The sequence below is a fragment of the Lodderomyces elongisporus genome, chromosome 6 (assembly GCF_030384665.1).
Source record: "Lodderomyces elongisporus chromosome 6, complete sequence".
Lineage (NCBI taxonomy): Eukaryota > Fungi > Ascomycota > Pichiomycetes > Serinales > Debaryomycetaceae > Lodderomyces > Lodderomyces elongisporus.
In genome coordinates, this window is record NC_083678.1 from 1,024,540 (window position 1) to 1,039,837 (window position 15,298).

The window sequence follows — 15,298 nt, forward strand, 5'->3', positions numbered from 1 at the left end:
TTTTATCTTTTATCTTTTTTATTTAGTTCTTTCTTTCTTTCTTCTAATTTAATTTCCTTAAGCCTTTTTTAAAAAAAGCCTATTCGAAAAAAGTTGACTATCAACTCACATTACATCCCCATACACAGCCTTCTCTCTACTACAAACACACACACACACACACACACTCTCTCCCTCTCTTTCTCTCTCTCTCTTCCCCCATCTACATATGTCTTGGTAAAGATTCGTTTGCTATATTGAAACAAGGCAAAGTAATTTGAACAAAAGCAATAAAAAAAAGCACTGAGTAAGGCGCAGCAGTCTGCCGCCGCAACTTGTCCCCTCTTCACATTCACCATACTTAAAATTGTTTCCTCATGTTCTATTTCCTACAGTTAAAAGCAACAACATATATATAAAAATACAACAACATTTATTTTTAGATACCACAAACCAACCCCCCTCTCTCCCTCCCTCACATGGAATGTCGGAATTTCATTACCTCATCGTTGATTCCATTTATTGTTGAAATTGAATAATAAATGATGATAATAAAGAGTATCGGCATTAAAAAAAAATAATAATATAGAAAGTAGTTGGTGTTGTTTGCAAAAGCCGAGATTGGAGACGTTTCATTACATTGTATATATTCTGTCATATCATATAATGTCATGTTATGTCATATCATGTCATAATATTATATCTTAAATATTTCTGGTATTGTGTTTCAGCAAGGAAGTCCGAAATCTCACCCGACCAACCAACAATAATCTTGGTAAAGTCTTTGAATCTCATACAAGAAAGAAAAAGCAAGAAGAAAAAAAAGAACCCGAAAATCCAAAGCAAATTTAAAGAAGAAGAAGAAGAAGAAGAGTATGAAGAAAGAGGAGCTAAACACTTTTATCCTATTTGAATTGACATTTCCAGGGTTTGTTCCTTATTCTCTTTTTTTTTTTTTGGAGTTAATGTTTCAACAACTTGACACACACCTGCGCCTCCTTTTCTTTTTCTTTCTTTCTTTTTTTCTTTTCCATAACCATTTCTTCCTTTTCCACTCTGTTAAGGCTTCTGGGTTTTCTGGGTATTCTGTAAAAGAAAAAAAAAAAAAAGAAGGACAAACCTAAAAGGATTATAATCCTCTTGCTGCTGCAATCTGGCCTGGGAGGGGGGAGGCAGCTAAACAAATCTAATAAATTGTTTCATCTTCTCCATCAAAGTTAATTGATATTCACTATTGATGCACTTTATACATATATGAAAATGGTGATGGTTTTTTTTGGTGCTCAAAACCATTATTTGCAATAGTTGTTTATTACTCGCACACACTCTTCCACAACCTATTATCAATACACAAACGAAAAGCCGCCATTACGACGACTACTACCACCATTGATCTTTTTACACTCTTTGCTCTTCAATGCTTGCTACCAACAAGCTTTCAGTACTCTTTTCTTTAAAAAAAAAAACAAACTCTGGGAATGCACCAACAGCAAAAAAAAAAAAAGATAATAAGAGAAAGAAAATAGAGCTTATGCGGAATTGATGACCTAATACATATGGGATTTATCTGTCTCTTTTTATAACCATACTCTGCTGCATGGCAAGCTTAAAATCTGTAGGGTTTGTAGAAATCTTTATGTTTTTGTGGGTGAAGAAAAGAAGGGGAAGAAGAAGAAGATACATATATAAATATAAATATATATTTTTTATTTTTTTTAAAAAGAAAAAGCAGAACAAAGTTGAACAAAGCAAACGGTTCTGCTGGTGCACATCAACCTTTATTCTAAAATCTTATATACAATTTTATTAGTGGGGTGTAGTAGCGGGGAGCTTCAGAAAGGGAGGATCTGAAATTCGTGGTGGCTTTGAACAATCAATGTTCACCAATGGTGGTTTTGTACGCTGTATCTTGAAAATCTTGTCGATATACTGACACGAATCCGCCGAAAAAATGAAAAAATGAAAAAATGAAAAAAAAGAGAAAGAAGAAGAAGAAGATAAAAGCTGGGGAGAATAAGTAAAATTAATATAACAGACAGAAAGAGACAGATGGATGGAAAGTTGTTTGTTAAGGTTTATTTGCTATTCAAATAAGAAAGATGTGTGTTTGAAGCTTATGATTTTTTCTTGGTGATTGTGTCTTTCATGAAGTATTCTATGACTTTTGGTTTCAAAAAAGGGTTATGAGGGTATACAAATCTTCTGCACTAATAAAAAAAAAGAATTTGTTTTCTTTCTTTTTATTATTTATTTTGTGGGTTATCTCCACCTGCCCCACGAGTGGAACTTGTTTATCCATACTTCCTCTACTTCCTCTTTCTTCGTCCATCCATCCGCCCATTCTTTTGCTCTGTTCGATTCTGGTCTTCATATTTTATTTTCATGTTTTTATTTCGCAGCCTCATATGCATCGACAAAAGTCACAGCCGAGGTGTAGAGTAAAACAAAAATTGTTCAGAATTCCCTCTCTCTCCCTCGCTCTCTCTTTATTTCCTTTATTTCCTCTATTTTTCAACTGCAACACTCATACACCAAAGATGAAACGACTTTTAGCATACATTTGCAACGTCAATAATTACCTATTCTAGAACCAATGTTAGCTGTATACCACTGTTACCGTCTAAAATGAACCAACAAGCTAAAAAAAAATTTCATCCCCTCCAACATATCTTTTCTGTCATGGCATGAGTAAAAAACAGCACAAGAGGTTTAGACTATACTGGGTAACAAAGATTCTTCTGAAAACTAAAGACTATAAAGACTATAAAGACTATAAAGACTAAGGACTAAAGACTAAAGAGTTTTAAATATAACCATCAACAACGATTAGCTATAGAATGCCCCACAAAAAGTTGTTAAGTGAGATATTTTTTATCTCTTTTTTTTATATTTTTTTCTTCATTTCTTTTTTCATTCAGTTTTATTTTTAGACCATTGAAACAGATTTTACACGGCTTTTTGATGCCGTGGATGGAGTGGAGAAAAGGTTTCATTGTGTGTTTGCCTACATACCTTTCTATGTATACATATCTTTCTCTGCGCCCCCTCTCCCCTACTCTTGCAAGAGGTTGGAAAGAAGTAGAAAAAAAGAGTAAACCCACCTTATTTTTTCCATACTTCTTCTTCTTCTTTTAGTGTCGTTTGTCTTGTTCTATTGTTCAGATGCAAATGCAACATTCCTTGATGAAATCCAATATATTTGATGCAAAAAAACAAACAAACAAGCAAACAAGCAAACAAGCAAGCAAACAAACCTCTGCGGTTCTTTCTTCTAATCCCCAGTCTCGTATTGTCTTTGCGATTCTGGACTTAGTTATAACAAGGATGGGTATACATGGCATCTCACATCGGAGATATCTAAAGTTGTCCCAACAACACAGAAACAAAGTATTAGCACCTCTTCTCTCTCTCTTTTTTTTTTAATAGATTTCATTCTTTCTTTGTCTACAGTGTACAATTTCTACCCACAACAAAAATTCAACCACCTTAAACTCCACTTTTGTACACAAATCACTCGGGGAACAACATCAATCTAAATCTAAATTTTGAAACCAATATATATATATATATATATATATATATCTCGTCAATTAAGTCTTTTTCTTTTTTGAATATTGCCATTCTACTTATATATCTAATTGATGGACCCCACTTTACAAGTTCTCCTTCTTCCTCCTAAGTAGCGTCTTACCACTCAACATATCTTCAACCTCAATCATATCCTTCCAATGGATGGTCTTACCTTTCCTCAACTTGACATCTGCTTCAGTCTCATACAATGTACCAACATTGGTGAACTCTGTCAAGTCTCCATGAATACCAATAACAACAGCATTGTGTTTCCTATACTCGTCTTCATCATCATCATAATTATCCACCTTCCATGCTGCATCTTCCTCTTCATCCTCTGCCTCTTTGTCTCCTTCTTCTCCTTCTTCTTCTTCCTCATTACCACCACTAACATCTGTAGAAAGCTTGATTTTATCATCATCATCCTTTTCAGTAATATGATTCCATTGTTCAATAAACTCCATTCCCTTTAATGCAAACTTCACTGCAAGAACACGATCGTTTGCTGTAGGCGTATATCCTTGTTGAACGTGACCTGGAATTGCAGTACGAGTCTCAAATCTGCCATTAGCATTCTCCTTAAGAATATCGGCAACCAATTCAGTAGAATAAACCAGCGATGCCTGCTCATTTCTAACAATCAATTTACCATTATGATCTTCACCACGATCGGTTTGAAACACAGTAAATAACAACTCAATATCACGTTGCAATTCGCGAAGATTGATCTGAGCCTCAGGAGTATATGTAGCCAACGCACCAGTAATTAATCCACAATAAGATGCAACATAACCAGAGTGGCCACCTTGCACCTCAACCACAAACACTCTTCTACGACTTGATGATGCAGATTGGATGACAGCATCACAATACGTCACTAACTGGTTCAAACAAGTATCTGATCCAAGCGAGTATTCTGATCCAGGAACATTGTTTGAAACGGTTGCTGGAACAACAACCATAGGAATCTCAAATATTGGATAGTTGGCCTTTTGAACATCAAGTTCGTGCAAAGACTTGAATGCTTCAAATCCACCAATAATGATTAAACCTTGAATGTTGAATTTTTGCAAATAGTAAGCAACTCTTCCATAATCCTGCGAGGGTAACGAACGATTGGTACCAATCTCACTTCCACCTCTACTGTGCCACCCTTCAACATCTAACCACTCCAACTTCTTCAAATGACCTTTTGCAAGCCCTTCAAACCCATCCTGAGCCGCATACAAGGTATGTCCACGAGAGATATTGTACAAGGTTATTGCCCTTGTAGCGGCATTCAACCCAGCAGATGCAGCACCAACATGAACAACAGCAATATTTAATCTCTTGTTTTCGGGCAATTGCCTTGACCTATCGTCATAATAAGTGATGGCTTTATAATACCTATAAGCATCATAGAAATTGGCATCACGTAAGGACATGGCCTTGTCAAAGTCTTTTTTGCCGATAGCCTCAGCAACCGCTTGTGTTTGCTTAACTGCATCAACCAAGGGACGTCTAACAATCTTATTCTTCAAAATACCAATCATCGGCGAAGGTGTGTTGGGTGTCATTTCCAAAACTGCCTTAATTGCTTCAACACCTTGCAATGTAGCTAATCTTCTATCAAATGCAACAGCAGTACCACCCCTCTGCACGTGTCCCAAAATGGTGATTCTAGTATCCAACCCCAAATCAACCAACACTTTCTTGACCTCTTCAGAGGTGATTGGATTCAACTCATCGTCAATTGCACCCTCGGCAACAATCACGGTTGTCTTTCTTCTTCCATAAGATCTATGTCTAGCACAAACTTCTTTCAATTCTTGCTTCCATTGGCCAGCTTTTGGCGGTCTTTCTGGGATAAAAACATAATCAGCACCCGTAGCAATACCCGATAAAAGTGCTAACCAACCACAATGTCTACCCATTACTTCAACAACAAATGCTCGAGAATGCGAAGAGGCAGTGGCACCAATATAATCAACCATCTCACAGATCCTTTCCAATGCAGAGTAGGCACCAATAGTAACGTCGGTTCCGGACATGTCATTATCAATCGACCCAACCAAACCAACAATTTTGAGATGCCTATATGGCAACACTTGCTCATCTGTCAACCTGCCCGAAGTAACCAATTCTTCAACCAAAGATGGCCATTCGCTTCTAAACAAGTCTGCACCAGTTAACGAACCATCACCACCACAAACTACCAAGGCATCAATACCATTAATCACCATATTGTATGCAGCTTGCAATCTTCCTTCACGTTCCCTAAACTCCTTACATCTAGCAGTACCAATAGCAGTACCACCCAATGATAAGAATGAACGCACATCAGCCCATTCCATTGGTTTCAACAAGTCACCACCTTTAACCAATCCTTCATAACCTTCGTAAACGGCAAAGACATCGCACCCGTAAAAGATACCGGCTCTGACAACTGCACGAACTGCAGGGTTCATACCGGGAGCATCACCACCAGACGTCATCACAGCGATTTTCTTTTTTTTGACTATTTCCTTGCCATCTTTTGTGCTTGTTCTAGTCTTTGCCTCAGTCTCATCCAATGCTAAACTGATTTCTGATCTGAATTTGTTCTTGGCATTCAAACCGTCGCCCAATTCATTTCTACTCTTTAAAATTTCGTGCGTAGTTTGTTGGATATAATCTTGAGCACAGTTGTATTCAGTTTTGGATAATGGATGTATAGTGCTTGAAAAGACCAACTGGTTACCCAATGGATCTCTGGTATCAATCATGCTATCAGTGATTTTTTCAATTTTGACCTCCTTTTCAGAATCTTGCAAGATTTTTGCAAGTTTTTGCAATTCAGTACTGAAGAAAATGAGCTTTTTGGATATCGCGTTTGATGCAGGCTCTTCATTAGATAATCTCAATTTGATAATGGTGGACTCTGAGAGTTTTTGACAGTTGTCTCCATAATAGATACTCATTTCTTGCCAGGGACGTAAATTTCCATTATCATCCAACTCTTGCAATGGATAAGACTCAAGCCAAACTTCTCTTAGCGAATCCTTTGACACACCCAATTGTAACTGTGGGTTATTGGCAGCAGAGGCACCATTGGGAGAGACTCTGGAGAAGTTTTTGGTTAATCTAAAGCCCAAATTTGTGTAGAATTTGAACAGTTGAAGAAATGCCTCTTGGTCATTTGTTATAAGGGAGATGTAGCTGAGCCGACTAACTGAATCCACACTCGGCATTGTCGATATACTTTTCTAGAAGTTTGATTAGTATTTAAAGGTTCAATTGATGCAAATAGTGTGAATCTAAAGGACAAAAGATGAATGGATAGATGGGTGGATGAATATAGATATATATATGTGTGTGTGTGTGTGTGTGTGTGTGTGAAAATATCTGTGCGTTTCGTTGTGAATGTGTGAATTGATTTTAAATGTATATGTCACTCCCTATTATTGCGGGATGTTCCTTATCCGAGACTCAGAGCAGGTGATCTTCGGACAACAGTAGTACCAGGAGAAACGGTAGTGGGAAAAGCGGGTGGTGGTAGAAATAGTGTGTATCTGTCAATTTTATCACACCAGTTTGCACGACCTTGACATTTTCTTAAGAGCTGACAATCTACAAACAAAGAAAAGTTTGCTTTGTTATTGACAATAAGAGTGGAAACAATTGTTTATAAGATTTCTATAACATTTCCTTACATTTTTTTTTATTATTTTTTTTCCTTTACAACCTTCTCCACCAACTTGCATCTCAGCATATCGTGATGGCTGAATGTTGGCATTATAATAGTAAGATAATAAAAAAAAAAAGAAAAAGAAAAAGAAAGGCCACCAAGGAACATACAGTTTGATTTAGAGGCTCGAGACTCTTCAAGTTGATCTTTTTCTCATCCTTGAATTTACATGTTCTGAGATGGAAATGAAAATTTTCCTATTTATTTTCATTTTTTTTTTTTGTTTTTTTTGGCTCGAGACTCTAACAAAATAACCATTGAATTAAAATATTCATTCATCTATGTAATTTTCAACTCTCAAATTTCTAACAGTCATTGTAAAAGGGCCTCTACTATAATCAGTAAGACCACCGCTCCATGCAATCGTGTCTTTATTTTGCGTATCTTCTCCTGCCCACAAACTAAAGATCACTCTCATTGGTGATGTAGGCATTCCATGTTTGTTACCCCTAATCAACTCTCGTACTGGTACATCATTCAAGAACCAAACTATTTTTTCAAAAGTCCATTCGCACCCATATTTGTAGAATTGGTCATGCGACAGGTGTATTGGTAAATTGTGAAAGTCACCTCTATCATACGTTGTGGTATTACCCTTGATGAAAAAGTTTGTTTGGTATCGGTATGGATCACTACCTAATATTTCAGCAATATCAATCTCATCCAAATCTTTGCTCTGTAAATATAATGAACTCACTAACCCACTACCATGTGATCCTTTAATCTCAGCCTCAACTTTACCGTACATAATATATTCAGTTGAAACTAAAGATGGATTATCAAATGGTTTTTTGATTGTCATTTGCAAACCCTTGGAACTAAAATTTATACCGTCGTGAGAATATTTTACTGATAAAAATTCAGTACCTTTGGTTAGGGATTCAAATACTGAATCGTTTATAAGGTTGTAATTTTCATGGTAATATTCTTTTGATATAGAGCTGCCTTCATTACTGTCAATGTCAACACCAATGTCAACATCAATGTCAACATCAATGTCAACGTCAATGCCAATGCCATTATCAGTGTTCATATCATAATTCACGTTTATCTTATCAGCATTAGCCTCAGCGGAAAGGAAGCCAATTATGTACAAAAGGGTAATCACAAAATTTAGTCTCATAATATCTGTAATAATGGTACCTTGATTGGCTTATTTGTATAAGTAAAAGTACAGAAAATAGAAGTAGAGGTACTGGTGATGATTAAAAAAGTTTTGCAGCCACAATGTAGTATAACATAGCACAACACAACATAACACAATATAGCTCAACGGAAAAAAAAAGGAACAGAAGAACCGACTTCAATGCAACGTTGCAATAAACAATTTTTAGGACCATCACTAACAAAAGAAAATCAAAACAGGAAGAAAGAAAAAAAATAATATTAATAATAATAATAAAAAAATTACAACAAAAATCATTGCCAAAAGATCAGGAACAACGCGTAATTAGCCATTTAAAGTATATACAACTTATTTCAACACCTTTTAGTTGATACGAAATGTTGACAGATATCCACAGAGTGTTACTCACATATATCCGCTCAGTTAAAGCAATACAATTGAACTCTCTTTTAGAGGCGTTCACACTTATTATACAACGCCTTCATCCCGAACATGAACATGAACATGAACATGAACATGAAAGTGAATCTGGACACAATGCCATAAACAGTCCCAGCATAGAGCCTTCTCGTGATGCGCTCGAACAGTATATACGTGAAATCAATGCGGAAATTACGAAACAAGGGTTCAAGATTGATCGCAAAAACGATGAATTAAACGGGACACTCTATTTTATATTTATCAACACCGCCATGGATGAGATCATAAAGCAAACAACAATCTACACACACATGGAACTCGTTGCGATTAAAAACTTAATTGAGGAGATTATTGAAGCAGAACATTTTGCATTTAGTTTACCACGAAGTAATGCTCAGCAGATTGTACTGTCTCATTTAAGCCGGCCTTTGAAAGAACTGAGCTATTTTATCGATCGATTAATTGATGAAGGATGGTTCAAAGCAACTTTAGATGATCGCTTGATCTTGTCTATAAATAGCTTATGCGAATTAAAACAATACCTTTTGGAAACTTATGGTAATACAAATTCAAGCGAAGGAAATAGAAGAGAAAATAGAAGCCAAGATAGAGATATAGTGGATGGAGGAAATGGCCCAGAAAGCAAATTGTTGATTTGCCGACAGTGTAAAGAACTAGTTACTCTAGGGGTTTTATCCATTGAAAAAGATGCTTTCCATAGAAGATGTTATGAAGTTTATTGCAGAAACAATAGAATAGAAGCAAATGAAGATAATTTGCTACGGGTTGGTGCTGACCCATCGACACTATAATGCCTACTAATTGGTGCTATTTTTCCAATTTTCCACTCCTTCCTGCACCTGCACCTCCCCCTCCTTTTCCCGCCCTTCCTTTTCAAATCCAAAATCAGTCCTCAAAAGAGTCTAAATATTGCGCTTCTACTTCGTCTAGCACATCCCAATACCATTCTTCAATGACTTGTTCGTCATATCGATCACTCAAGGGTTTATAAGTTCCATTTTGTATGTTTGGTGGATATTCAAAATCGGGACCCGCATTTAAGGAGGCAACACCATTATTGAAAACAGAGATCATTGGGTAGTACCCAAGAGTGTTATCATCGGTATTTTTATAATTTGGGTTTGCCAGTTGCTTGACATTAGCTTCTAAGTTCATTTCATCAACATCTTCAATGTTTGTTGGAAGAAAGGAATAGAGGTCATCAATAGTTCCTTGCTCAATACCATTTTTGAACACTCGGATCTGAGCATTTGCAATTATAGGTATATTTTTTGTCTTGTCATCCATTTCAATAATCGCTTTTTCCCCAAACACAGTGACAGGATTGAGTAGATGGTCCATTGTCTTTGTTTTTGTGTATTCAAATTGATCATAGTAAAGCACACCTTTAGACTTTGTTGGAATTTGGTCTCTAACAATGTTGTTAAATTCGTTAAACTTAATGTTTGCCTCTACACCTTGTTCCATTTGCTCTATATCTCTTAAACCCCCTGCACCACCAGCATTTCCCACAGCAGTGCTTTTTTTATTCTTGGTTTTCCTCTTTTTAGATTTGTGTTCAACAGGTATCTCCAATTTTTTTTCTTCCACATAACGATTCAATTGTTCCTTTTGTTCTTTCAAACTTGGTAATTCAACCAAAAGGCCAATAACATCGCCAGTCTTAAATCCATCCTCATAAACACACTGCTTTTTGCGTCGACTGGTAAACATCAATTGCCCATCAATGTCCCTTAATCCGTACCCATACCCATCGTAACCTACAGGAGCTTCCAAAGCAGCTTCTTTTCTTGCAATTCCAATCCTTACATGGCTGTCTTTTTTATCATTACCACTATTACCAGCACCAGCACCACCAGCACCACCAGCACCACCAGCACCAGCACCAGCACCATTACCACTAGAGGCAGCATTATTACGATCATTGCCATCGTCATTATAATCATTGGCTTTCACAATTTTGAATTCAAAATAGTACTTCCCCTCGCGTATACAGACATTTGCTCTAGCCGATCTCCATCCTTCCAGTGTAGTTATGGTCTTGCAATCTTTGCTAAATAAGATCCCCGTGGACCGATCAAATAGGTTTATGCAAGCGTCATACGGTGGCAAGTCTGTAGTTGCATAAAAATTTGAAGTGAACACCGGCAGTGGTCTACAAAGTTTATACTTGAATCCACGCCTATTTACAGGAAGGTCCTCGACTTGGTAAAATTGTATATTTTTTATATTGGTAGATGTTTGAAATGGTTGTGGCGGAGGAGTTGGATAAACATCCAGAAACTTGAATGGCATGGGCTTTAGTCGTGGGTGTACTACAACATTATGTGCTTTCTGCTTACTGTTTGAAGTATGGGCCATGGAAGGAACAAATGTAGAAATAGAGGATGTGCCTGGTTGATTGAACCTTCCTGATTGGACCTCATGTGGCCCTCTACCCAATTCTGGTGTCGTTTTGAGCTCATTCATATTAAATATATGTTGCAATTAATAAAGTGGTTGATAATATGAAATTGATAACTTTGGTGATGTACTTTATTTTTTAAACTCAGGAGGACAACTTTGCAAAACTACAAGCTCTAAGAATACCGCTAATATTTTTTTTGTTTTCCGGCTAAATGCGCGTGGAGATGGAACCGAAATTGCGAGAGGGAAAACAAATTACATCCATACCGTCAAGCCTGCCCTAAAATTTAAGAGTAAAGTGATTACCAGAATCAAACAAAACAAAACAAAAGAAAAAGGAAAAGGATAAAGAAAAAGATAAAAGAAAAAGAAAAAGAAAAAGAAAAAGAAAAAGAAAAAGAAACAACAAAAGAACAAAGTATACTCAAACTTTAAAGTGTCTAAAAAGAAATCAATGATCCGCTATACCCCATGTATCACCATGACCACCATTTTTTATTCCGCTTGGCTTCAGCTTCTTCGCTTTGTCTTGTAGCACGTCCTGTATCTCTTAACAATGCAGTACTTTTCACCAACACTTTCCCATCTTTATTTTCAAGCGTGCTTTCCAACTCTACAGTCCGCTTATCCAATTTCCCACCTTCTTTTACTTTGGTTTTTACAATCAAAAACTGGTTAGCAAATGTTGGCCGTTTGTAGTTGATAGTAAGGTTCTCTACCATATAATCATCCTTAAGATTCGATTTAGTATGCTGATTCAAAGAAGCATTCCTTTTGAATGTTTCATTCAATAAAGTTGCAATGATTCCACCGTGGACTATAAATGGATATCCACAGAGCCTATAACCGCAATGAACAATGGCTACTCCTTCATCGGTTGCAATATTGTGAAATATTATTGGCTTGATGAGGATTCCTCCTGGTTTTTGAAGCGTATGGTTTGTGAGCTCAGGAGTATGGTACTCTTGCTGAGTCTTGATTTTCGCAGATGCACGAAATTCATCGTCACCATCATTTTTCTTGAGATCAGCTTCACCACTGTTTGTAGAGCTGGAATCAGCCTTGTTACCATTTTGATTATCCAACAAATTACGATCGAGATTCTCCCAGCTCAGCAATTTGAACCATTGATGTGCATGTTTTGGATGGGATAGTTTCTGATAGATGGCAAGATTCTTTAACTGGTGCTCTAATTTCAAGGGAAGAAACTTATTCTGTGGGTCATTTTCGTCGATATGAGTGTATTTCTCGTAATAGTTGAAAAGTGTTTCGTTGTAGGATAAGTATGAACCCAATATAAAAAACAAGGCTGTTGTTTTCCAGTTGATCCATTTCGAATTTCCAGGTCGTTTAGGTAAGTGGGCCAAGGGAGATACATTTCCGGAACGTGTGGCATAAAATCGTGTTGTGCTGGTAGGATAGACTGAGGTGTGAGTTCTCAATGATATTCGCAATTGAGAGATTGAAGGTTTGACTGTCATTTTTGCAATCGAGGAGCAAACTATCAATGTGTATTTTAACGTGTGTTGTAACGTGTATTAAAATCAACTGTCGATTTCAAATTGTCACAATGATTTCAGTGTGGTGTTAGTGACAACAGAGATCTCGATATCAAAAATAGTATTGAGCGGGGAAAAAATTCTATTGCGAGATTGTCAACCACACTAATTTCAATTGAAGCTGGTTTAACATGACTCTCATATCTAATATTCTTTTTGCAGAGCGACAAAACGAAAAACAAAATAAATACTACCACAACAACATTTAACAACAACACCACCACCATCACCAAAAGAATTTCAAAAAAAAAACAACAACAACAACATTGAAAGAAGATAGAAAGAAATTTACAAAATAACTCGCAACTTCGCATTTGACTTCTTCATGTTGATGTGCAAACATGAAAAAAAAACAAAGCAGAACAAAGATAATAATGTAGTCTTAAAATTTTTTAGCTCCAATGCCCTTTTCTAATCATGGAATACAAATTGAATAGATATCTCACTACATTCGCGTCAAACTTATGTATCCGTTGAGGACCTATATTAACAATAAAAAAGTTATATAATTCTATAATATATCTGAAATAAAATGAAGTAAAAAATGAACACTTGATGCATCATCATTAAAAAATAGTCGTTAAAGTATGAATAATTGGATGGGTTGATATAGATGTAGTTGTAATTGTAATTGTTGTTGATGTTGATGTTGATGCCAATTTTCCTATTCTCCAATCTTTGAGTTCTAATTCGTAAAGAATAGTGGAAATTGAACATCTGTTTTGTTTCTTTGTTTCTTTTGTTTCTTTTTCTCCTTGATTTCCCCCCTTGAACACAATTCTCCTCCAAAAAGACATGTGTGTTGAAAATGTCTAACTTGCAAATGAGAATTGAGCCAATGGTGCTTGTTTTTTTTTGGTTTTTTTAAGTTTTAATTTTTAAATTTTCAAAGAAAAAGATTTTAATAATGATACCAGCATGTCAAAAAAAAGAGTCCAAAAAAAAAGAAGGGACACAACAGACTTAGTATCTGTAAATGTCAGCTTTGAATGGACCTTCCTTTGGAATACCCAAGTATTCAGCTTGAACATCAGTCAAAGTAGTCAATCTGGCGTTCAAGTGGTCCAAGTGACATTTGGCAACAGTTTCGTCCAAAATCTTTGGCAACAAGTGAACGTTGACGTCGAATGGACCAGTCTTTGCAAACTCTGGGAATTTCTCTTTGAACTCCTTGTTCTTGTCATTGAACAATGCAATTTGTGCCAAGACTTGGTTAGAGAATGAACAAGACATGACGAATGAGGAGTGACCAGTAGCACAACCCAAGTTGACCAATCTACCGTCAGCCAAAAGGATAATGTGACGACCATTCTTCATCAAGTATCTGTCAACTTGTGGCTTAATGTTGACAACAGACTCAGCGTTGGCTTTCAACCAAGCAACATCGATTTCAATGTCAAAGTGACCAATGTTACAAACAATGGCATCTTCTGGCATTTTCTCAAAGTGCTTTCCAACAATGATATCTCTACAACCGGTGGTTGTAACAAAGATTTGACCAATTGATGCAACCTCATCCAAAGGTGCGACTTGGTAACCAGAGACAGCAGCTTGCAAAGCATTAATTGGGTCAATCTCGGTAACGATAACTCTAGCACCCATACCTTGCAAGGCCATAGCACAACCTTTTCCAACATCACCGAAACCAGCAACAACGGCAACCTTACCAGCAATCATAACATCGGTGGCTCTCTTGATACCGTCAATCAATGATTCTCTACAACCGTACAAGTTGTCGAACTTGGACTTGGTGACAGAGTCGTTAACGTTGATGGCTGGGACCTTCAATTTACCATCTCTCAAAGCCTTGTACAAGTGGTGGACACCGGTAGTGGTCTCTTCGGATAAACCGTAACAGTCTTCCAACATTTCTGGGTATTTTTCGTGAACCAATGAGGTCAAGTCACCACCATCGTCCAAGATCAAGTTCAATTTCTTACCGTCCTTGAAGGCAAACAATTGTTGTTCAATACACCATTGGTACTCTTCCTCGGTTTCACCTTTCCAGGCAAACACAGGAACACCAGCAGCAGCAATAGCAGCAGCAGCATGGTCTTGAGTTGAAAAGATGTTACAAGAAGTCCAAGTAACTTCAGCACCCAAAGCAACAAGAGTCTCAATCAAGACAGCGGTTTGGATGGTCATGTGCAAACAACCTGCAATTCTTGCACCTTTCAATGGTTGAGATGGACCGTACTTCTTTCTGATGTACATCAAACCTGGCATTTCATTTTCAGACAATTCAATGTCCTTTCTACCGAAGGCAGCTAAGGAGATGTCGGCGACTTTGTAGTTACTAGCCATTGTTGTTTTTATAAAAAAAAAGGGGGGGTGATTAATCTAGATTTGTAGATAGGGTGGTGGAATACCTGTAAAGATCTAGGATAAGGAGAGAAAGAGGAAGAAAGAAAAGAAGAAAAAGGAAAAAAAAAGAGGAAGAAGAAAAAGAGGGAAAAGAGAGGGAAGAGGAATAAAATTAATGAAAAGGATGTTGGATCTTGTGAAAATTTA

At 36.8% G+C, this 15,298-nt stretch overlaps 6 protein-coding genes across 6 annotated transcripts; 1 reads left to right on the top strand and 5 right to left on the bottom strand. All coding sequences in view use genetic code 12, as the record gives it.

Annotated features, from left to right (window-relative positions):
* Positions 1-3,632: 3,632 nt before the first annotated feature.
* PFK1 (6-phosphofructokinase, alpha subunit) lies at positions 3,633-6,758 on the bottom strand (the record flags this gene model as incomplete). Its single annotated transcript, XM_001524957.2, has 1 exon — positions 3,633-6,758. One exon carries the CDS (start codon positions 6,756-6,758, stop codon positions 3,633-3,635), a length of 3,126 nt encoding a protein of 1,041 aa, XP_001525007.2.
* A 768-nt stretch (positions 6,759-7,526) lies between these two features.
* On the bottom strand, positions 7,527-8,378 carry PVL30_004864 (uncharacterized protein; the record flags this gene model as incomplete). The annotated part of the gene is made up of 1 exon (XM_001524958.2): positions 7,527-8,378. The coding sequence occupies one exon, from the start codon at positions 8,376-8,378 to the stop codon at positions 7,527-7,529; it is 852 nt and encodes a 283-aa protein (XP_001525008.2).
* Positions 8,379-8,758: 380 nt separating this feature from the next.
* Positions 8,759-9,613, top strand: PVL30_004865 (uncharacterized protein; the record flags this gene model as incomplete). The annotated part of the gene is made up of 1 exon (XM_001524959.2): positions 8,759-9,613. One exon carries the CDS (start codon positions 8,759-8,761, stop codon positions 9,611-9,613), a length of 855 nt encoding a protein of 284 aa, XP_001525009.2.
* Positions 9,614-9,707: 94 nt separating this feature from the next.
* ASH2 (transcription factor, contains a PHD finger motif) lies at positions 9,708-11,291 on the bottom strand (the record flags this gene model as incomplete). Its single annotated transcript, XM_001524960.2, has 1 exon — positions 9,708-11,291. One exon carries the CDS (start codon positions 11,289-11,291, stop codon positions 9,708-9,710), a length of 1,584 nt encoding a protein of 527 aa, XP_001525010.2.
* A 413-nt stretch (positions 11,292-11,704) lies between these two features.
* Positions 11,705-12,709, bottom strand: PVL30_004867 (uncharacterized protein; the record flags this gene model as incomplete). The annotated part of the gene is made up of 1 exon (XM_001524961.2): positions 11,705-12,709. One exon carries the CDS (start codon positions 12,707-12,709, stop codon positions 11,705-11,707), a length of 1,005 nt encoding a protein of 334 aa, XP_001525011.2.
* A 1,041-nt stretch (positions 12,710-13,750) lies between these two features.
* SAH1 (S-adenosyl-L-homocysteine hydrolase) lies at positions 13,751-15,091 on the bottom strand (the record flags this gene model as incomplete). Its single annotated transcript, XM_001524962.2, has 1 exon — positions 13,751-15,091. The coding sequence occupies one exon, from the start codon at positions 15,089-15,091 to the stop codon at positions 13,751-13,753; it is 1,341 nt and encodes a 446-aa protein (XP_001525012.1).
* Between the last annotated feature and the right edge of the window lie 207 nt (positions 15,092-15,298).